The 22,815-nt window shown below is 39.4% G+C and overlaps 1 protein-coding gene across 1 annotated transcript; it reads right to left on the bottom strand.

The window, feature by feature from the left end:
- Positions 1-1,248: 1,248 nt before the first annotated feature.
- LOC142140156 (glucagon-1-like) lies at positions 1,249-22,266 on the bottom strand. Its single transcript, XM_075198008.1, has 5 exons — positions 21,996-22,266; positions 20,179-20,287; positions 7,317-7,460; positions 5,926-5,994; positions 1,249-2,805 (listed from the first exon to the last, which is right to left on the bottom strand). Exons 2-5 carry the CDS (start codon positions 20,277-20,279, stop codon positions 2,802-2,804), a joined length of 318 nt encoding a protein of 105 aa, XP_075054109.1. The 5' UTR covers positions 20,280-20,287; positions 21,996-22,266; the 3' UTR covers positions 1,249-2,801.
- Positions 22,267-22,815: the final 549 nt, after the last annotated feature.

Here is a 22,815-nt window from a genome sequence, read left to right as displayed (position 1 = left end):
CTTTTTCCAACCTGCAGCTTAGTAAATCTGGCCCTAAGGGTCATTTCTCCATACTCATTCTCCTGGACCTCTCTCCTGCTTTTGACACTGTTGATCACCCTCTTCTCCTACACACCCTTCACTCCATTGGCCTTTGTGACACAGTTCTTTTATACTTCCCACCTATTAAACCACTTATTTAGTGTTTGTACCTCTGGTACATCCTCCCCTACCCTCCCACTATCTGTTGGGGTCCTACAAGGCGCTCTGTTCTTTGCCCTTTACTTTTTTCACTGTACAGCTCTTCTTTTGAGGAATTAATTTGCTCATTCAGCCTCCAGTACGACTATGCTGATGACACCCAAATCTATATCTCTTCCCCTGACCTCTCCCCAACTGCCTTTCTACATGGATGTCCCAACGATACCTAAAGCTCAACATGTCCAAAATAGAACTTATCTTTACCACCTCCTCTCAAATCTCCCTTATGGTCAATAACACCACAATTTCCTCAGCCTCCCAAGCCCGCTGCCATGGTGTCACACTTGACTCCACCCTCTGTTTTATTCCTCACATCCAGACTCTCAGTCCTGTCGATTCTCAAGACTGATCTTCCTCTCTCACTGCTCCACATCTGATGCACCACTTTGCAAAAATCCCTTCGCTGGCTCCCTGTGTAGTCCAGAATCCAATTAAAATTACTCGCCCTTACCTACAAAACCCTCAACATCACCCCTTCATACATCTCAAATCTCATATCAAAATACACTGCCTCCCACCCTCTTAGATTTATCTCTGATCTTTGCCTTGTCTCTTCTCTGGTAACCACTGTTACACACTTATGGTATTCCCTGCCCAATAAGGCTTTCCCACAGCCTTCAAATCATTAGACACTCTCTGTAAAACCATCTCTTTTTATTGTAGCTTACCTTACCCCCACCGATACTATTCAAACTAATGTTCCCTCGCAACTGTCCCAATCTCCACTCTGTGCCACACTTGCTCCTCTTGTTCCAGTTGTGCCCTCTTCCACTAAGACTGTAAGCTCTCTAATGGGCAGGGTCCAACATACCCTTTGTTTTCCTGTCTGCATTTATTTTGTATACTTTGTATGTCCCTGTTTTATTAAGTCCTGTTTTCTCTACTGTACGGTGCTGTGGAGCAATGTGGTGCCTTACAAATCTACACTAATAATACAAGTGGTACTTCATTTCAAATGTATGAATTTAATGAATTTGTGTAGGGAGAAAATGGGACGTGGCACTGAGCATTGATGCACCCTTGCAAGCAAAAATACTTTTATTATTAAAGTCTTTTATTTATAAGGTACCTCAAAATATCTGCTACGCCATGCATGAAATTTACGTTAGTATACAATATACAGACATCCATGACACATTACCTAATATGTAAAAAACAAAAAAATCCAAAGAGCAGACATCTACTATTTAACAAATTATACGCAGATATCTTGGTAATCCAAGTTATTTTTGGGACAGGGAGTGAGAGTGATGGTCCAACGTGAAGTAGGCCTGAAGAAAACAAAACTAGGGAAGCAGACCAGAGGGGGATGGAACAGTAGAATGAGAACAGAAGAAAAGAGGGCCCTGCTCATGAGAGCTTATAGCCTAAAGGTGAGGAGTTATTGCCACAAGATAGGTGAAAGGTTACAATGGGGAGAAGAACCAACAAGTAGCTTTGAGAATGTAGGATCCAAGGTGAAGATAATTATGGTCAATTGCAGTAAATGAACCTGATAGATTCAGTAGGCTAAAGACAGAAAAAAAATTATGGCTTTTGAAACCTACAGATTGTATACTACAAAAGTCCTCTAAGTTTGCAGCTTGTACAATACAAATCTGGTCTTCAGATGGTCCATAAAAATGTGCTGGTTTCAAAAAAGAAAGAAAAGAATGCAAAGTAGAAAACTGCTTAACTGGGTAGATAAAGGCTAGATTTCATAAGTATAGGATTATTGAGTGCATGTTTATTTGAATAGGAAAATACCTGAACACAATTATATATTTATTATTAAAGGTATGGGCCAGCACTGAGCGATAACCAGGGCTGACTGCAGTGCTGATCTGTGTTAGCACCGTCATGAAATATTTTACTAATGTGCCCCTCCTCCTACCCAAAGTCCTGGGGGCTACAACATACATCAATTTTCCCTGGGGCTCTCAATGCCATTTTACACTTTAAAATGATGTCAGTGGGAAGGTGTCAGCTGGACGATCTCTTGTGATTGGTCCTCCCTCCGGTTTTATGCCTTGGTCTGTGAGAGGCGATGACCACGGGTACCATGGAAGGGAATCATGTGATGTTCATATTCATCTCTGAGACGTCCTCATTGGTCAGGTATGCCCCCTGCTGCCACCAAATCCTTCTGCCACTCACAATAAATACTGAGATACAACCAGGGTTTTCTGTCCTTTTTAAAAAATAATTCCCCCCAATCCCAATCTTCTCTCCCACGACTAATATAAAGATTATGGCCCCTCCCCTGGGAATCAGAAATGACGCAGCTTAGCCAACTGCAGATATGAAGGACCTTTGGTCAGTAGAAAATACATATTACTATTCAAAAGTTATCTAGGCAATGACCAATTAGGGGCTACAAATGCTCTTGTGTGAGGACATGCTTGTAGGAAGAATGGAGTGATAATATTTACTGAAACATATTACTGGGTGCAGAAAGAAACATTTATTGGACATCAGAATGTGCTGGGTTTTTGTTTTATCTTCATAAAGGTTGTTTGCAGATTCTGTTTTAAAATCAGCTTCAATCTGATCCATCCGCAGTCTCAGGAGTGCAGCAGTTGTTAGCTGAAAAACACACAATTCACTGCAAATAATGTATGGTTACTGCTATATGTTACTAAATAGTGAAACATTCATGCAGAGAAAAATCTTCAGGCGCAAATGATGACTGCAAACCACCATCTTTAGATGTAGTATCTAGGTGACATTCACTAGAATATGAGCACCAGTTATTGTAGTTTATATTCGGAGTGTCCCTGTGTGAACAGGCTGGAAGAGGCAGTGCTATGATGGAGAAGATAAGGATGATGACTGTTAGTGCTCATACCTATTGGCTTTTTACATGCATTTTACTAGCTTTTTTATGCTAATAAAACGCATTTGCCAGGATCTGACACTAGAAACCACTTCTTGGAGTTTTGGGGGATTTATTCCATGTGAATTCATTAGAGAAGCATTCAAAGTACTACAAGAGTGCAGCCTTACACCGGTTTATAGAATAGGCCATATCTTGTTCAAGTCACAGTCACAAAGAACTGATATCTGAAACTGCATCATCTTTAATATGTATTATATTTAAATCTATTTAGATATGCCAAATACTTTATTTTCATGTTTGAATTCTTTCAACCCTTCCACTGTTCAACTAGAACTAAATGGCCAATCTGCTTGTTGACTCAGCAAGGTTAAAGAACAATTTACCACACTTACTAGTAGAAGGTACATAAGCACACTTGTGATATTATTGGTAGTCTTGGTTCTGTGTTCAGTGGTTAGTGCTCGCTTTATTTTTAAATATATTTTTCATTCATTGCTGTACGGTTTATTGAAATACAAAGGGGGAACGGTTATTGTTAAAAGGTAATTTGTATTATTACTAGGAGTGGAGTCTGCCATGTTTCTCTACTAAGTAATCCATAACGCATATGAGACACTGCCCCTTGTGGTCAAATATTTATGGAAAATTGCTTTTTATTAGGATAACCAGGAGGTACACTTTGAACAAAACATCTGTCAGATACTGGTTCTACATAGAGGTGGATTTGATAATACATGGGCAGCACGGTGACTCAGTGGTTAGCACATCTGCCTCTCAGCACTGGGGTCATGAGTTTGATTCCCGACCATGGTCTTATCTGTGTGGAGTTTGTATGTTCTCCCCGTGTTTGCGTGGGTTTCCTCTGGGTGCTCCGGTTTCCTCCCACACTCCAAGAACATACTAGTAAGTTAATTGGCTACTATTAAATTGACCCTAGTCTCTGTCTGCTGTGTGTGTATGTTAGGGAATTTAGACTGTAAGCTCCAATGGGGCAGGGACTGATGTGAGTGAGTTCTCTGTACAGCGCTGCGGAATTAGTGGCGCTATATAAATAAATGATGATGATGATAATACACCTTCGTCCAAAAATTTGACAGGAGCTTTGCAAGATCCATCACTATCCTGTGGTATAAGAGGACCCTGTTTTTACACTGTTTAATGCTCAGACTATGATTTCCTGTTTGCCATCATTTCCCAGCGTACATCATGTTCATCACATGTCCTCACAAACATTATCATATGAGTGGGCAGGCTACTGCCTCCTGCAAGATCAGCGCACTACTCTACTGCTCCTATGAAGAATAGATTGCTCTATTCCCACCCACTTGTAAACTGGGAGTACACAGACAAGCAGGAGATCATCATCAACATTTATTTATATAGCGCCAGCAGATTCCATAGCGCTTTACAGTTGGGAACAAACAGTGATAAAACAATACTGGTTAATACATACATACAGAGAGGTAAGAGGGCCCTGCTCGCAAGCTTACAATTTATGGGAGATGACAGAATGCAAAAGATGCTTCGACCCTTGTCAACGGTACCTAAAAAAATGTAAAAAATGTACCCTTGTGTTCATAATAAATATTTGTAAAACATTTTTGCATAAGATATAACGGGCCTGAGTCATTAAGGAAAGTTACAACGAAAAAGGAGTAAATGTTCACCGGGACAAACCATGTTACAAGGCAAGGTGTGCAAATTAGTTTATTATTTTGCACATAAGTAAAATACTGTCTGTATTTTCATCTAGCACACAAATACTTATTAGCTTTATTTGTACACTGAAATTTAAAGTTGATCTAGGACATGCCCTACCCCAACTATAAATCTGTCCCCACATTTTACATTTACCTCCCCTCCCATGCAACATGGTTTTGCCCAGGTGCAAAGTTACTCCTTTTTTATGCATTGCTCTCCTTAATGACTCAGGCCCAACAACTGTACATAAATCTTACATTTAAGTCATACCTTTATTAATATGTACAATGAACATATAATTTTTCTTTGAGCACAGTCACTGATTTATGTCATTGCTAAACACTGAGCTATATTACCTCTTGTTCTACTTTCCATTTAATACTATTTGTAGATTTCAGGTGTTCATGGTTAAAAATGGATATGGTAAAACTGTAATAAGACCTTTGACACCTGTGATTGTCTCTCTATTGGCAATTGAATGACACAATCTTCTGTGGTCATATTGCTATTCTACTATGAAGAAATAAATAAAACACAGCCGAGTGTGAAGTTCCTATCTTCTCTCTGTGAGAACCTTTGAACTTAAATAGAAGAGTAATAGTAGACAAACCTAAAGAACTTACAAGTAATTGCCTTTTTTATTACATTTCACACATCTGACCTTGGTTATTAGGGTAGGCTATGTCTCCATCGTCTGGGATTACTATGAGATATATCACAAAGACCAGGTATCAGCAACCTTTGTACTACTGTGGTGACTGAACTGCTCTTCCCATAATGTACAACCATTCAGCTGGATAAGCATCATGGGACATGCATTGTGACAAAAGCTGGAGTGTTGAAGATCACCCATTCCTGGCATGAACGTAGATTAGTTTTCTTGTACAATATCTATGGAGGGTTTGGGTGGCACAGAATACTGCACATATGACAGGACAGGGCAGGCATGGGGAACATATGAGATATATATGTACTACACTGCATGAGCTAGGCTAATGTACTGGATTATGATGTGTTAGCAGGTTTTTTTCAGTCTAAAATATATTCTAAATCATTGGAAAATTCTAATTAGTAAATCTTTGTAATCAGGGACAATATACCTCATTAATAAAATATAGTCGTTTATACAATAGCATCAAAAGGGTTTACTCACAATTATGTCTTACCTAAGGAATGACACATCAGATGGGAGTTTTGAAATCTTTAAACTGCTGCCAATATACCTTTTGCTGTCACTGTAAAGAAAAATATTATTACTGCGATCTTTTATTTATAAGGCGTCAGCATATTCTGGAGCACTGTACGTGGAAGGGTTCATGATACAAGTAAATTACCCACAATGACATGAAACAGACAGTAAAGCTGGCCCTGTCCAAATTAGTTTATAATCTAAGATTGGAAATACTGGATAATTAAAAGTCTGATTTTATTTAATGCCCACAATTTGCCCTGTTCCCCCTCCCTCAGACTTTATACTCTCAGTTGCACACTTAAATTGGTATTGTACACTTATCATTCACTTAAAGAAGACCCGTCCCCTATACACTTTGGAGGCATGAGAATGTAACCTATGAATTCACTAGGAACCAGTATGTGAGGAATATAAATGGGGCCCCAATGATATTAGTCAGATAGTTCCTCAGTGGAGCCACTGTTTCCTAACACATTGATAGCCTACATACTGGTTCAGTGCACAAAGTGGATGGCTCCTTAATTTCAGCCCTGGGGTATATTTATTAAACTGCTGAAAAAGTGGAGATGTTGCCTATAGCAACCAATCAGATTCTAGCTGTCATTTTGTAGAATGTATTAACTAAATGATAACTAGAATCTGATTGGTTGCTATAGGCAACATCTCCACTTTTTCAAACCCGCAGTTTAGTACATATACATCCAGGTCTCTCTTTCGTTCATTCTGAACAGCTAAATCAACATTTCACAACCGTAAGCTACCTATACTTGTGCAGATCAGAGTCCATAACAGAATCAGTCATATATCCAACCTGCATACAGCAATTTCAATCCTATTACATCTCATCACTGCAAGGTATGGGAGATCTATGGTATAGGACCTCTATTGAATCCATGGCTCTACACGTCTGTCTGTACTGGTGCTATTGACCAGAGGTTTTGGATCTGTAGTTCACTGATTGAGGCATAAAAAGAGGTATTAAATCACTATTTCTCTGGTTTAGTACGCTATTGATATTTTATAGCAGGAACATGTGAATACCATTCATTTAAAGCTGGTCTTTTACTGTATCCATTTCCTTTGCAGTTACGCCAAACACCTGCACCATTCAAGAGCAGGAGAGGGGACACATTGTAAAATGAGAGTGGCAGAATCACTGCAACCTGTCATAGGTTACAAGCAAACCATGCTTCATTAAATTAAACTTTTTATTGAGAAAAATAGATATTATTATTGCAAAGATAAAGATATCTGTAAAATATTTTCAGTATTATTTGATGAAGGTTATGTTATTAACCCTACAATGATGAAGGTTATAGCATTTTAGCTATTGTTATATTATTTTACTTTCAGAAATGTTTTCACCTGAATCGTTTTTTGTCCATCAGCCATTGTACAAAGTCCTTTGCTTTCAGTCTGTCCAGGTACCTTGTTAAATCACTGGAGAAGGTTCCTTCAGAGTGTCGCTTAATATTTGATGTGAATATCTGAGATTCATATTCCTGCCACCTGTAAACATAAAATACAGAATAATAAATAGCAGAAAAATAAGGAATGTAGTTAGTTCTTCCACAAGCATAGGCTGCTGGGAGGGAGCATTCTGTGGTCTTCAAGGACCCCGCCTCATAAGACACCTGTTTACACAATGCTGTCCAGAACAGTGGACAAGTCATTGAACGTTGATCTAGAAGAGTCATAGAAATTATAATATTCTATGATGCTATTGATCGATCCCACATACAATATGTCAAAGGGACCTTCACACACCCCCTTTCTGTCAATTTAAGTGTTTGCAGTATTCAAAAGCATTAAACTTGCAATAAAAATGTCATGGGGATGCTCATTAGCACCTGCAAAGCCCTTCGGAGGCCCTTGTTAGCTCGCCTTTGACATGTGTTTCACCATACTGTACACCTCAGGGAAGATTTGTCCTCTTGTTCAAAGTGTGTTATCATCATATTTGAAGTGTATTTCGTATAGAGATGGGCGGGTCCGGTTCTCCGAGAACCGAACCCACCCGAACTTTGGGTATCCGAGTACCGAGCTGAGCAGCTCGGTACTCTCCCGCCCATTCCGAATCCAAATCGAGGCCGAACGTCATTGTGACGTCGTCGGATCTCGGGACTCGGTTCTCGCGATACTTCAACTTTATAAATACACGCCTCCACAGCAATCCATCGCCATTTGACAGAGGGAGAGAGCAGGGTGTAGTCATAGGCTAATTAGAGCAGGGACAGAGAATACCATATTGTTCTTGCAATTGCTCTAACCAAAATCGCTAGTGCAGAGAGGAGGATAGAGGTTTATTATTTTTTCTTCATATTTGGCACTCCCCAGCGCTTTTGGGGTGTCCCCCATAATTGTGCATTAATATTTCTGGCTGTCAAAAGTCATATCTGTCAGCAGTATCTACTAAATAATTTGTAGCACACCTCAGTGTTTTTGGGGTGTCCTCCCTAATTGTGCATTAATATTTCTGGCTGTCAAAAGTCATATCTGTCAGCAGTATCTACTCAATAATTTTTAGCACTCCTCAGTGTTTTTGGGGTGTCCTCCCTAATTGTGCATTAATATTTCTGGCTGTCAAAAGTCATATCTGTCAGCAGTATCTACTAAATAATTTGTAGCACACCTCAGTGTTTTTGGGGTGTCCTCCCTAATTGTGCATTAATATTTCTGGCTGTCAAAAGTCATATCTGTCAGCAGTATCTACTCAATAATTTTTAGCACTCCTCAGTGTTTTTGGGGTGTCCTCCCTAATTGTGCATTAATATTTCTGGCTGTCAAAAGTCATATCTGTCAGCAGTATCTACTCAATAATTTTTAGCACTCCTCAGTGTTTTTGGGGTGTCCTCCCTAATTGTGCATTAATATTTCTGGCTGTCAAAAGTCATATCTGTCAGCAGTATCTACTCAATAATTTTTAGCACTCCTCAGTGTTTTTGGGGTGTCCTCCCTAATTGTGCATTAATATTTCTGGCTGTCAAAAGTCATATCTGTCAGCAGTATCTACTCAATAATTTTTAGCACTCCTCAGTGTTTTTGGGGTGTCCTCCCTAATTGTGCATTAATATTTCTGGCTGTCAAAAGTCATATCTGTCAGCAGTATCTACTAAATAATTTGTAGCACACCTCAGTGTTTTTGGGGTGTCCTCCCTAATTGTGCATTAATATTTCTGGCTGTCAAAAGTCATATCTGTCAGCAGTATCTACTCAATAATTTTTAGCACTCCTCAGTGTTTTTGGGGTGTCCTCCCTAATTGTGCATTAATATTTCTGGCTGTCAAAAGTCATATCTGTCAGCAGTATCTACTAAATAATTTGTAGCACACCTCAGTGTTTTTGGGGTGTCCTCCCTAATTGTGCATTAATATTTCTGGCTGTCAAAAGTCATATCTGTCAGCAGTATCTACTCAATAATTTGTAGCACACCTCAGTGTTTTTGGGGTGTCCTCCCTAATTGTGCATTAATATTTCTGGCTGTCAAAAGTCATATCTGTCAGCAGTATCTACTCAATAATTTTTAGCACTCCTCAGTGTTTTTGGGGTGTCCTCCCTAATTGTGCATTAATATTTCTGGCTGTCAAAAGTCATATCTGTCAGCAGTATCTACTCAATAATTTTTAGCACTCCTCAGTGTTTTTGGGGTGTCCTCCCTAATTGTGCATTAATATTTCTGGCTGTCAAAAGTCATATCTGTCAGCAGTATCTACTCAATAATTTTTAGCACTCCTCAGTGTTTTTGGGGTGTCCTCCCTAATTGTGCATTAATATTTCTGGCTGTCAAAAGTCATATCTGTCAGCAGTATCTACTCAATAATTTTTAGCACTCCTCAGTGTTTTTGGGGTGTCCTCCCTAATTGTGCATTAATATTTCTGGCTGTCAAAAGTCATATCTGTCAGCAGTATCTACTAAATAATTTGTAGCACACCTCAGTGTTTTTGGGGTGTCCTCCCTAATTGTGCATTAATATTTCTGGCTGTCAAAAGTCATATCTGTCAGCAGTATCTACTCAATAATTTGTAGCACACCTCAGTGTTTTTGGGGTGTCCTCCCTAATTGTGCATTAATATTTCTGGCTGTCAAAAGTCATATCTGTCAGCAGTATCTACTCAATAATTTTTAGCACTCCTCAGTGTTTTTGGGGTGTCCTCCCTAATTGTGCATTAATATTTCTGGCTGTCAAAAGTCATATCTGTCAGCAGTATGTACTCAATAATTTTTAGCACTCCTCAGTGTTTTTGGGGTGTCCTCCCTAATTGTGCATTAATATTTCTGGCTGTCAAAAGTCATATCTGTCAGCAGTATCTACTCAATAATTTTTAGCACTCCTCAGTGTTTTTGGGGTGTCCTCCCTAATTGTGCATTAATATTTCTGGCTGTCAAAAGTCATATCTGTCAGCAGTATCTACTCAATAATTTTTAGCACTCCTCAGTGTTTTTGGGGTGTCCTCCCTAATTGTGCATTAATATTTCTGGCTGTCAAAAGTCATATCTGTCAGCAGTATCTACTCAATAATTTTTAGCACTCCTCAGTGTTTTTGGGGTGTCCTCCCTAATTGTGCATTAATATTTCTGGCTGTCAAAAGTCATAACTGTCAGCAGAATCTACTAAATAATTTTTAGCACTCCCCAGTGGTTTGCGCTCAGAATGGATTCAAAGCAGTCCACATATGATCTAAATGAGCAACCAGGTTCTGTCACCAGTCCTGATGTTAGTGTTCCCAGTACGTCATCTGGCCAAGGCGATGTCAAACAACAGAGTGTTTTCAAATTAGTGCAAAAAACAAAAACCCAAAAAAATTTTACTGTATTGAAGCGAAAAAGAAGTGTAACTGAGCAAAAGTTAAGTGACGATAAAAAAAAAATTGCAAGCATGCCATTCTACACACGCAGTGGCAAAGAGAGAATGAGGCCTTCACCTTTGGCTATTAGTGGCAGATCCCAAAAAGTTACCCAGCCTACAATTGGTGCACAACTACTGTTACGCGTCAAAGCCGAGCTGCAAGATAACAGTGAGGCATTACAGGAGAATATTTGCTCTGATTCACAAATGACAACAATCCCTGTGGAGAGTCCATCCAACAGTGGGATGTCTAATCGTGACCATTCTGTTAGTCTACCCATAAAGAAGGGCCCTTTCAGCAGTTCTGCTGATGTGTGCCTGAACAGCCCGAGTGTAGCCGGTGATACACCAAGTGAGGATGACACTTTGTCTTTAGAAGAGGATGTGGGGGAGATTTGGGTATCCGACGATGAGGATGCGGTTGATTGTGTAAGTCCTGCAGCAGTGTGGCACCAGTGGGAGCAGTTCTGGCATGTGAGGTTCTGGCACCAATATGCACTTTCCAAACACAAGCAGGGATGACGCAGGGGGCAGACCACAACAGTTTGACATCTGGGCTGGTTTGAAGGATTTGTCAAAAAAATGTGTGACCTTGACCATAATTCCAACCAATCCTACTATTAACATGCAAAGGATGGTGGAGGGCCTATCAGGGATTAAACTGTATTTTTCATAATTTTCACTAATAATGTTTGGGTGTAATATACACCCAAAGACGAGTGCTCAATTGCTAAGAGTCATTGATGGAGAGGACGACAAGCAGGCTTGTCTGTAGAATTTGCAGGCAAATTGTGCTGCGTTATATAGGTAACACCCAAAGAGAAGAGCTCCATTGCTCCATTGCTAATTGTAATTGCTGAAATAGAAATAATAGGGCTGACAGTCTTGGTCTAAATCTGCAGTTACATTTTATTGTACCATAGCTCATTGCGAAACTGGAGAGGTGGCAGGGTTTAGTGATAATCTTCCTCCAACAATACTAATTCATCCCAATATCCCAATATCATAGAAGTCTGTGTAGTATGATGTAATTGCTGATAATGGCCTTCCAAAGGGAATGACTAGTTGATTTTAGGGCAGAGCTGTCACGGTTTTTGGGCAATTCTTTTACAGCACAGCAAATATCAAAATGTTTAGCGGACTCATCTGCATCACCACTGGGTGTCTTGGGAAAGCAATTTCTTTTATTACAAGCAGTTGCCAGAGAAACTGAAGGAGAAGACGTCCCAACAAGATGTTGATAAGTCTGGGATCCTTGCAAAGAAAATTAAGTATTTCATCTACAATTAAAATATAGTTAGCACATTTACTTTGTTTTATTGCACACTATAATTTTATGTAGCACCTTTTCAAAATCTATTATTAAGGCAATCACTTGACTCAAGCTAACTGTGTCTGCACTTTCTTCACAGGTAACTACTTCGCTGGACTAAAGTATATTCCCCTCAAATGCTAGTCTTCTTGCAGCTGCTGTATTCTCCTACATGCTGTTGCAGAAACCACAAATTGACCCTAAATGTTTATGGACACAAACAGCATCTCCTGCATGTCATTTTTCAAAAGTTCTGTAACACCAAGTTGATAGTGTGTGCAAAACAGGAAATGTGATGGAATTCAGCCCCGCTGTAATGCTGGACCAATATTGGGGTCGTAATCAGAAATGACATATCCTCAGGAGACTCCAAGCAGGATTAGCCATCTTTCAATGACATCCCTTAGTTTTTGGAACAGTTTGTCAGCTGTATGCCTCTTAGTGAAGCTGCTGATACACAGAGTAGCCTACTTCTCAAAAATGTGATGCACCTGGGTACATGCTGCTGCTGTCCATGCTGGGGAAGGCGAAAGACCAACCCAGTGGGCTTTCACAGTCATATAATCTTTTGTTTGCCCAGTTCCGCTTGTACACATATCTGTGGTTAAGTGTACAGTGGGTAGAATACCATTTTGTCACCCAATAATGACATTTTTAGGAACTTTCCGGTACAGGAGAGAATAAGCTTTTCTAGTAAAATGGTATAGTGATGACATTTGCTAACAGGGACATAACACCTCAATTAAATGTCTTAAACCAACTGTATTAATAGTGGACATTGGACACAGATCTAACGCTAGCATAGTACCCAGGGCGTCTGTGATCCGCTTTGCGACTGGGTGACAGGTTTCATTCTTGCTTCCTCTTGCAGAGGATTGTTTACTTGCCAATTGTTGGGGGGGAAGATTGCAGGTGCTGGGATGTAGATGAGAGAAGGGAGGTAGATTATGCTGGAATGCTTGTTGTTAATTTTTTTTTAACCAAAGTTTCTGATTTTCCCAACAGTTTGCCAATAACTCGCTGAAAAATGACGAAACATGGATGAGGATCCCAGATGGTTAAGGTCCCTACCTCTACTGAGTGTGGCTTTCAAAATGTTACAAATGGATAGACAACTCTTGCCAGGATTCGTGTAAAAATAATTCCACACTTAAGAGGTGGATTTTTGGTCTTATGCCCAGGCATGACAATGGCCTTTTTGTTATCACTGGCAAGAACTGCAGCAATTTTTCTTTTCAAGTGTATGAAAATCATATTGTGACATAGGAGGTGTTCAAAATTGAATAAAAAATGACTGGAAATTAGTGTTACTGAGGTTAATAATAATGTAGCTACAAAATAATACCTAAATTATGTTATTTTAGCACCAATAAATGTAATTTTTATAACAAATTGCAAAACAAAACCAAACAAAACCAAAACCAAAACCAAAACACGCAATGGCGGTTTTGCAAAACCAAAACCAAAACCAAAACCAAAACACGACGGTAATCCAGATCCAAAACCGAATCCAAAACCAAAACACGGGGGTCAGTGACCATCTCTAATTTCGTATGCCCTAAAGAACATGCCTCAAAGTGAACCTTTGGCTATTGTGTTTAGAATTCTTTTAAAATGCTTGTGTATATGAGCCGTAAGAGAATAAAGGAAGAGCATGGACTGGACCCTACATGGCTTAGGACATGATAGATATAGTAGATACTAATTGGTCCCAGTGGATTTAGAGGCGATCTGTTCATATGTAGGATTTCCTAAGGCCGAGGGAGAATAAATGGGAAGGTGACATCCAGTGTGATTTCTTCAGCTGTTTATCTAGGTGAGCAGAAAGCGGGTATAGCTACTGAGTCAGTGGTTCTTAATAAACATGGCAAGAGGGGAAAAAACAGGAATTTGGAGAAACCAAAAACGCTACTAGTAGAAAAATGTTTGTCCTATTATAGTTTAGCTGGTTAGCTGTGTTCTTTTGCCTGCTGGACTTGTCATTAAGACTATAATTATTTATTCACTTCTTGAGAAAAGATTTAATCTTCAATTGTGAAAAAGATACCTTACAGGTAAGGTGCCATAGATGGGCACCTCCAGACACTCTACTTGAGGTGTGTGGCCAAATCAGGCAGGTCCAGTTATTTGGCCATGTAGCACAACTAGCATGGTCAGGTGACAGCTGCACAAAAGTTTGACCTGGTTGGCAGTATTTTTGTACCCACGCACACTGCAATTTAGTGACAATATGGTGCCATAAGAGTTCTGGAACTATGGAATACACTTTGGAAGCGCACTGGTACTGACACACACTTTTCCAGGAAAGAATTAAACTCTGTCCTACAAGGTTACTGTCATCAATCGCATATGAGAGTGAATTGACCAAAGGAGTTGTCTGTCCTAAAAAGGGGGGTGACTCCAAACTGGCAATCAAAGTGTTCTATCAATTTTGTTATTTTCTCTGAATCCACTGATGGTATAGCCCTCTTAGATCTACCTCTGACTTACAGCAAGCCTTTTCACTGGTGACCACAAGTAACTGACTTCTACATGTCACTAACCATCTATGGAATTCCCTACCACGCACTCAGACTCTCCCATAGTCTTCAGATCTTTAAATATTCTATGAAAAACCATCTCTTTATTAGCACTTACCTTACTCCCACCCATACTACCCACAATAATGCACCCTCACACTGTCCCAATCTCCACCACTATCCACACTCGCTCATCTTGTTTCAGCAGTGCCCTCTGCCACTTAGAAGAGTACAATGTTCCTACCCTTTGTTTTCATGTCTGCATTTATATTGTCTGCCTTGTTTATGTATGTCCTGTTTTCTCGCCCCTGTGGAGCCTTGTTTCACCTTACATAGCACCCAAATAATAATATAAATAGGTAAAACGTTTGGATGTGTATAGGATGCAGGTTTGTAAGATGGGCTTTTCCTACTGAGATCTCGATTAGAGAATTCTCCCAGTTGAAGACATAGACGTCTATTTTCTCTGCCAAAATTTTATATACTAAAGGATATGGATGAAACCTCCTCTGAGCCATCGAAGCACATTTAATAATAGGGACACAGCATTATAACAGGATTATTATTATTATAATCAGTGAGGAGGGGTACTATCAATTCTAATTAGTGATTAATAATGTAATCACTTCAGCCTACAGCATTAGGAACACTATTGCAAATAATAATTTATGATATACTATGGCAAATTTAAAAATTAAATTAGAAATAAACTTTGAGGTCCTTGTCTGGGATAAACACCCAGCTCATATAGATTACACAAGTCGTATATATTTAAATCTCCTCATATAGCTTTATTTTTATTTTATTTTTTCCCACACACTTTTTGTCCAGTAGAGGGAGACCTTGCTCTGCAGTCTACACAGAATACTGTGGACCTGTTAATAAACAAACTACGGATCCAGTTAATAACGATCATTCATATCACAGTAATCAGCAGCATCTCACAGCACTGCTGTAAACTGAACATATATGCCTACAACATTTTTTATGTACAAAGGGGGGTATTCAATTGTTAGCGTTAACGGGAAAAAACGAGCGCTCAAAAAATATTACCGTTTATACGGTAATATTGCGCGTAAAAAGCGTTAATACGGTAGTTTACTCGCGGAATTTCGCAAGTAATTACCGTATTAACGCTAAGATTTTTATGACGCGATTAAGACCCCCCCCTGCTACTCAATAGCGTGAGTTTCGGCACTTTACAAGGTCCAGAAGGTGTTCCTACTCTTCTGGGAGTCCGGGAGGACTCCCCGAAATTCGGGAGCCTCCCGGAAATTCCGGGAGAGTAGGCAAGTATGATTAAAAATAGATAAAAAAAACATACTGGTAAAATCCCCATATAAATATGGAGCCAATGCCCAGAGATTGTTGGTGGTGCATCTACCAGATGTACCACCATATGATACAGTAAATGGGAAGTTATGGCACACAAGATGGATAACAGCTGTTTTTTGCAATGTTAACATTTTTAAAACTCCTCATCATTCTTATTATACTATTCCACACTGAGTTTTGTGTAAAAATATTAGCTTGCATCTAGATATAGTTATTTAATTTATATATGATATATGATGATGATATACATACATTGCTGCACGTTTGTCTGCACTTTAAGTGAATACATGAACACAATTAGTTAAATATTCATATATGAGGTGAACTGTGAGAATGGATGGGGGCAGGGCACAGCGATTTATGTAATTTTACTGCGCAGCCAGAATGACTCAATTCAGGGGCAGAATGTGGGAGAATGTCCGCCTCTTCCGGGAGTGCAGGGGACCTACCCAGAATTCTGGAGTCTCCTGGACACTCCAAGAGAGTGGGCAAGTATGACATATACATAACTTTACACTAAAGTATGACATATACATAACTTTACACTAAAGTATGACATATACATAACTTTAGCATTTACACAAACATCAGACACATCTTTGGAATCTGAAGAAACAGTGCTGGAAACAAGAAGTGAAGAAACATATTTTAATGGAAAGCTGTGTATTGAAAATGGGGAAAGTGGTGCAAATAGTTCTCACTGGTAAGTTATCATTGGATCAGGCTGGATGCTTGTCTAAAAAGATGAGTGTTACGGAAGCAATGAAAGGCTTGGAGACCTTGCGGATGTCCAGGGGCCATGAGGAAGACAGTTCTAGAGAATAGATTCTGCAATGGAGAAACCTTGTAGGAGTTACTGAGAAGAGATTATATACTACTTTTATCAAAATGTTTCCATGATATGTACAATGATTCAGGTATGATATGATTCTCTAAACCTTTTGCCTAAACACAATGAAGGTAATTTACAAAAGAGCAAAAAAAAAATGACAGTGGAAAAACCCACATTGGTGAAGTCGCATGCCTATTTCCCCAGGTAAAATTTGACAGCATCCAATGGGAAGAGTTTGCCATAGCACATGCATTCCTTGCTAAGTGTTGCTTTGTAGCAGGGAGTAAAAAACACTTGAATTTTTCACCTGTCAGAAATTGGGTATAGTCCTGTGTCTATAATGGGACACGTCTTCCATTGTCCAGCTGCACATCAGTGGAAAAATGCAACAATGGGCGCTCTTTACAGAGTACAAAAAAAGCTTTAGCACACACAAATTCACACGTAACGACAACAGTCCTGAGGACCCTTCACTTTCATGTTTAATGTCAGACGTTGTGGAGAGGTAATCATCATCCAGAGCCGTAACAAGGGCGGCGCCGTCGCCCCGGGCGCAAGCTTGAGGGGGCGCAGCAGCCGCCCGCTACCTTCCCCTCTGTGTTACATACTAAAAAAAAAAAATCTAAAAAAAATGTGTGGCCCCTCCCCCAACTCGCGGGACCCGCCCCCCCCCCCCCGTATGGTATGGAGGTCACAGGAATGCTCTCTGTATAGTATGGGGGTCACAGGAATGCTCTCTGTATGGTATGGGGGTCACAGGAATGCTCTCTGTATGGTATGGAGGTCACAGGAATGCTCTTTGTATGGTATGGAGGTCACAGGAATGCTCTCTGTATAGTATGGTGGTCATAGGAATGCTCTCTGTATAGTATGGAGGTCACAGGAATGCTCTCTGTATAGTATGGTGGTCATAGGAATGCTCTCTGTATGGTATGGAGGTCACAGGAATGCTCTCTGTATGGTATGGAGGTCACAGGAATGCTCTCTGTATGGTATGGGGGGTCACAGGAATGCTCTCTGTATGGTATGGAGGTCACAGGAATGCTCTCTGTATGGTATGGAGGTCACAGGAATGCTCTCTGTATGGTATGGAGGTCACAGGAATGCTCTCTGTATGGTATGGGGGGTCACAGGAATGCTCTCTGTATGGTATGGAGGTCACAGGAATGCTCTCTGTATGGTATGGAGGTCACAGGAATGCTCTCTGTATGGTATGGAGGTCACAGGAATGCTCTCTGTATGGTATGGAGGTCATAGGAATGCTCTCTGTATGGTATGGGGGGTCACAGGAATGCTCTCTGTATGGTATGGAGGTCACAGGAATGCTCTCTGTATGGTATGGAGGTCACAGGAATGCTCTCTGTATGGTATGGAGGTCATAGGAATGCTCTCTGTATGGTATGGGGGGTCACAGGAATGCTCTCTGTATGGTATGGTGGTCATAGGAATGCTCTCTGTATAGTATGGAGGTCACAGGAATGCTCTCTGTATAGTATGGTGGTCATAGGAATGCTCTCTGTATGGTATGGAGGTCACAGGAATGCTCTCTGTATAGTATGGTGGTCATAGGAATGCTCTCTGTATAGTATGGAGGTCACAGGAATGCTCTCTGTATAGTATGGTGGTCATGGGAATGCTCTCTGTATAGTATGGAGGTCACAGGAATGCTCTCTGTATAGTATGGTGGTCATAGGAATGCTCTCTGTATAGTATGGAGGTCACAGGAATGCTCTCTGTATAGTATGGTGGTCATGGGAATGCTCTCTGTATAGTATGGAGGTCAAAGGAATGCTCTCTGTATAGTATGGTGGTCATAGGAATGCTCTCTGTATTGTATGGCGGACACTAGGAAGCTCTTTATATTGTATGTGTGTGTGTGTATATATATATATATATAATAATTTCGTGTGATGGTGATAAGGGGGCACAATGTGATAAAGATGGCTCCATGGCACGGTGTGATAAAGGAGAAACTGTGATGGAGGGCACAGTGGATGAAGTAGCAGTGTAATACAGATGGTACCGTTACAATTATGTTTAATTTGTTTCAGTGAGTTTTATTTAAAAAAACAAATCATTTTTTATACAGCTAGCATGTGATAGCTGCATTTAAAGTACTTTGATTCTATGGAGGCTTATTACATAAAGATCCTTACAAAGCCAGACCGTGAAGAATGGGGAGGGAGGGGTTTCAGTGCGGTTTAGAACTTGTAAAGCGCTAGCCACGCCCCCACAGTAGGTTGACCACGCCGACTCGACTATTGACACTCCCACTTAGATGGGGGGCGCCGGTGCCCTGTCTCGCCCAGGGCACTAAAATGTCTAGTTACGGCCCTGTCATCATCATCAGTTATTTATATAGCACCACTGTACAGAGAACTCATTCACATCAGTCCCTGTCCCATTGGAGCTTACAATCTAATTCCCTAACATAGACACACACACACACACACACACACAGACAGAGAGACTAGGGCAATTTTGATAGAAGTTAATTAACCTACTAGTATGTTTTTGGAGTGTGAAAGGAAACCAGAGCATCCAGAGGAAACCCACGCAAACACAGGAAGAACATACAAACGCCACACAGATAAGGCCATAGTCGGGAATCAAACTCATGACCCCAGTGCTGTAAGGCAGAAGTGCTAACCACTAGGCCACATGTAATGGAGGGAACTGGTATCTAGTGATAGATAAGCTGCATTCTCACAATGCTACCTCCGCTGGGCATTGGCTACAGGTATATTTAATACAACAAACTTGAATAAAATTAATAACGTATTTATTTCACATGTTTTCTACAACATCTGATAATTCAGATATCATTATGTTTGCCTTTCTTAACTGAAAACTATGCCATATATATCCACTTATGTGTAGGGTTTACATTTATTTTAGTTTGTTATAAATATTCACTTAAATCTATTGAATGGAGTTTTTTTACCGATAGAACCTTTCTACATATTTTCATGTATTAATATGGGTACAAGCTGTGTTCCTACTCACTCAGCCAAGGTCAGCTTTCCTTGCCAATGGATCAGTGCTCCTGTTGGCCAAATACCTTGAAAACAGTAGAAAAAGCTCTTGGCTTTGCCGTAAAATAACATTGGAACAAAGCTTAAATCAGACATGGCGGTACACTTTATTTTTTTTAACAATACAAAGTCCATAGCCCTTTAAAGTCACATTATCATAACTGCACCATAATTTAAGTATGGCGGCAAATGTGAGTAACACATACATGAAAAAGCATTTCTATATTTTAATTTTTTTGTTTCTCCTTAAGAAAAAAAAAAGATGTATAATATTAATGTAGACTTAGTGCCCTAATAATAAACTCATGTTCCAGTGAGGTTTATGATAAAGGCAGCTCTGATCTTACCTGGTTTCATCCGAAGAATCTCTTATCAAAATCTGCAGACTATCTCGAGCCATTATCAAGATGAATGCTCCTGTTAGGTACATTAATTGTGTCCTTTTCATTTGGTGTGCTGTGGAGAGAACCATTCAAGCCATGAGATTATTATTCTAATCTTTATCATGTGAATGTGCACCCTAGGAGTAGATTGTTTAAACCTTTTAAAAGGAAAATTGGAGGTGTTGCCAATTGAAACCAATCAGATTCTAGCTACCATTTAAATAGTACATTCTAGAAAATAATAGCTAGAATTTGATTGGTTGATATGGACAACACCTCCCCTTTTACTTTTTAGAAGGTTTGATAATTCGAACTCTAGGGGGTATATTTACTAAACTGCGTGTTTGAAAAACTGGAGATGTTGCTTATAGCAACCAATCAGTTGACATTTTGTAGAATGCACTAAATAAAGGATAACTAAAATCTGATTGGTTGCTATAGGCAACATCTCCACTTTTTTAAACCTGTAGTTTAGTAAATATACCCCTAGGAGTGAGAATGTGATAATTTCATATTTTGGAGATAAATGGAATAATAGTTGTGCATTCTGCTGGTCCTTTCTTATTCACTATATTCATTTTCATAACACTGTGCTACACAAACACACTTGCCCATGCAGTTGATGGCATATGAGAAATTGGGTTCTGTTTCGTACAAAATTGTCCATTTAATACAAAAGCCAGATATAGTATATGTTATGTGTCTTTAAGATCCCTTTTCTACTTTTCCATCTGGTTTTCTTGCATGGAGGAGGAAAATAAAAATATATGAAAAATAAAACAGTTTCCTATGGTGCTGTTCACATTTACATTGGAATGTTCCTCGTTGCTGTTTTTAGGATGCATCATTTAAAAGGAGCATAAAAATTGATAAATAATTTGTCTTATTAACTAGGGGTTATCATATGATGTTAACTATATTGGGTCACTGACAACATATTATTTAAGGTGTAAAGTTCCTGTAAGTAAAGTCTGGACAAACACATCTAGAACCTAAAATTGACAAATTGTGCATGTAAAAAAATCACAAACGTGCAAATTTGCTGCATTTTAGATCTTACAATTAATAAGGATTATAAGAAACCCCTAGTGTGTTTTGAAAGAGCAGCCATAGGATTTCCCTACCAGCACTCTGGAATGTGCTTAAAAAAATCACTGTATTTTAATAATTAAAGTACACTACAGAAGCCTGCAACTGCTTTCAGTGACCCTAGCATATTCCACGCATCTTCCACAACATCCCTGTTCTCCCATCCTCCTTCCCTTGTGCTCCAGTACTGGTGCCTGAGTTACCTACTTATCTATTGTATGAATTCCCTCATACACCTATTACTTGTATACTTCCATGTATATGTTTCTGACCCCACACCCTCCCCAACTGGTTGCCCAGCTCTCCAGACACGTCTCTCCCAAGAAACACCAGGGTACTTTTAAACAGAATATGCACATCACTTCTTTGTAGCATCCAGTAGGTATACATCCTAATCACTTGCTACCCCACTGTTATGCATATACTACTGAACCCAAATGTATTTTTTGAGCCCTAAAATGTATATTCTTACTACTGTAATGTTCCTACACTTTAGCCTCTCTACAAGCGCAATGGAATCAATTAACAATTATACTTTCATTGTCTATATATTATGCTGTTAGTTTTTTTTTTTTTAAAGCATACTAGTTTTCAACACATGAATGAACGATTGTAAAAATATGTATTCATTAAAATTGATTTTGATATATATCTTAGCTAAAATATATCATCATAACTTCACAAAGGCTTACCTTTTACTGAGGAAAATTAGATACAAGAAGGTTTCCTCTCGGCTAGTGAACGTCTCTGCTGGACCTGCTCCCATGTGTTGTCCTTTTATGCTGTCATCTAACTCCCAGATGACAGGTAGGTAGGTCAGCAGTGCCTCTCGTTTTAGACATACAAGTCATTATAATTTACATTCCTTCTCATTTCCTGTGTGTCTTTAACAAGACGGCGTTGCTGTGGTCCTTTGCATCATCTATAAGAAGCTGGTAGGCTAATCATGTTAACTATATATTCACGCTAGAAGTTGGACAAGAGAAAAGGTCATTGGAAGTTGTCAGATGGAATTGTAAATTTGGTATTGAAGTCAGTGCCCAAAGGTATCATGATAATTCTATACGTTCCAGACTAATGGGCATTCAAAACCACATGACAAGTATATTTCTGGGTTACTAGTGCATTTAAAAACCAAGTTGACGGCCTCACTCTTCATAAGAACCTCTTTAGCTCAATGTGTCTTAGATAAAATTCTTTTGTATTTCATAAAAATCATTTGCTCAGAACTGTTGTTAATCTTGTTCCCTTATCAACTGTATAACTTGTTTTTTTATCTCGCTGCTCTGAATTGGTAAAAGTTGTATGTACTGCTCCCCCTTTCCCTTCCCTTGTTTTCACTTTCTGTAAAAAGGGTTTTGCTTTGTTTTTTGTTTAGTTAAGATCTGTAACCCAGCTACTAACTCTGTTTATTGTTAAAAAAAATTCAATAAAGATCTTAACTAAACAAAAAACAAAGCAAAACCCTGGTTAACAAACAAGATAAAACAGAGATGGGGTGTTTAATCCATT

Source organism: Mixophyes fleayi, chromosome 2 (genome assembly GCF_038048845.1).
Source record: "Mixophyes fleayi isolate aMixFle1 chromosome 2, aMixFle1.hap1, whole genome shotgun sequence".
NCBI classification, from domain to species: Eukaryota; Metazoa; Chordata; class Amphibia; order Anura; family Limnodynastidae; genus Mixophyes; species Mixophyes fleayi.
The sequence above is the reverse complement of the archived record's forward strand: the minus strand, read 5'-3'. Positions and strand labels throughout refer to the sequence as shown.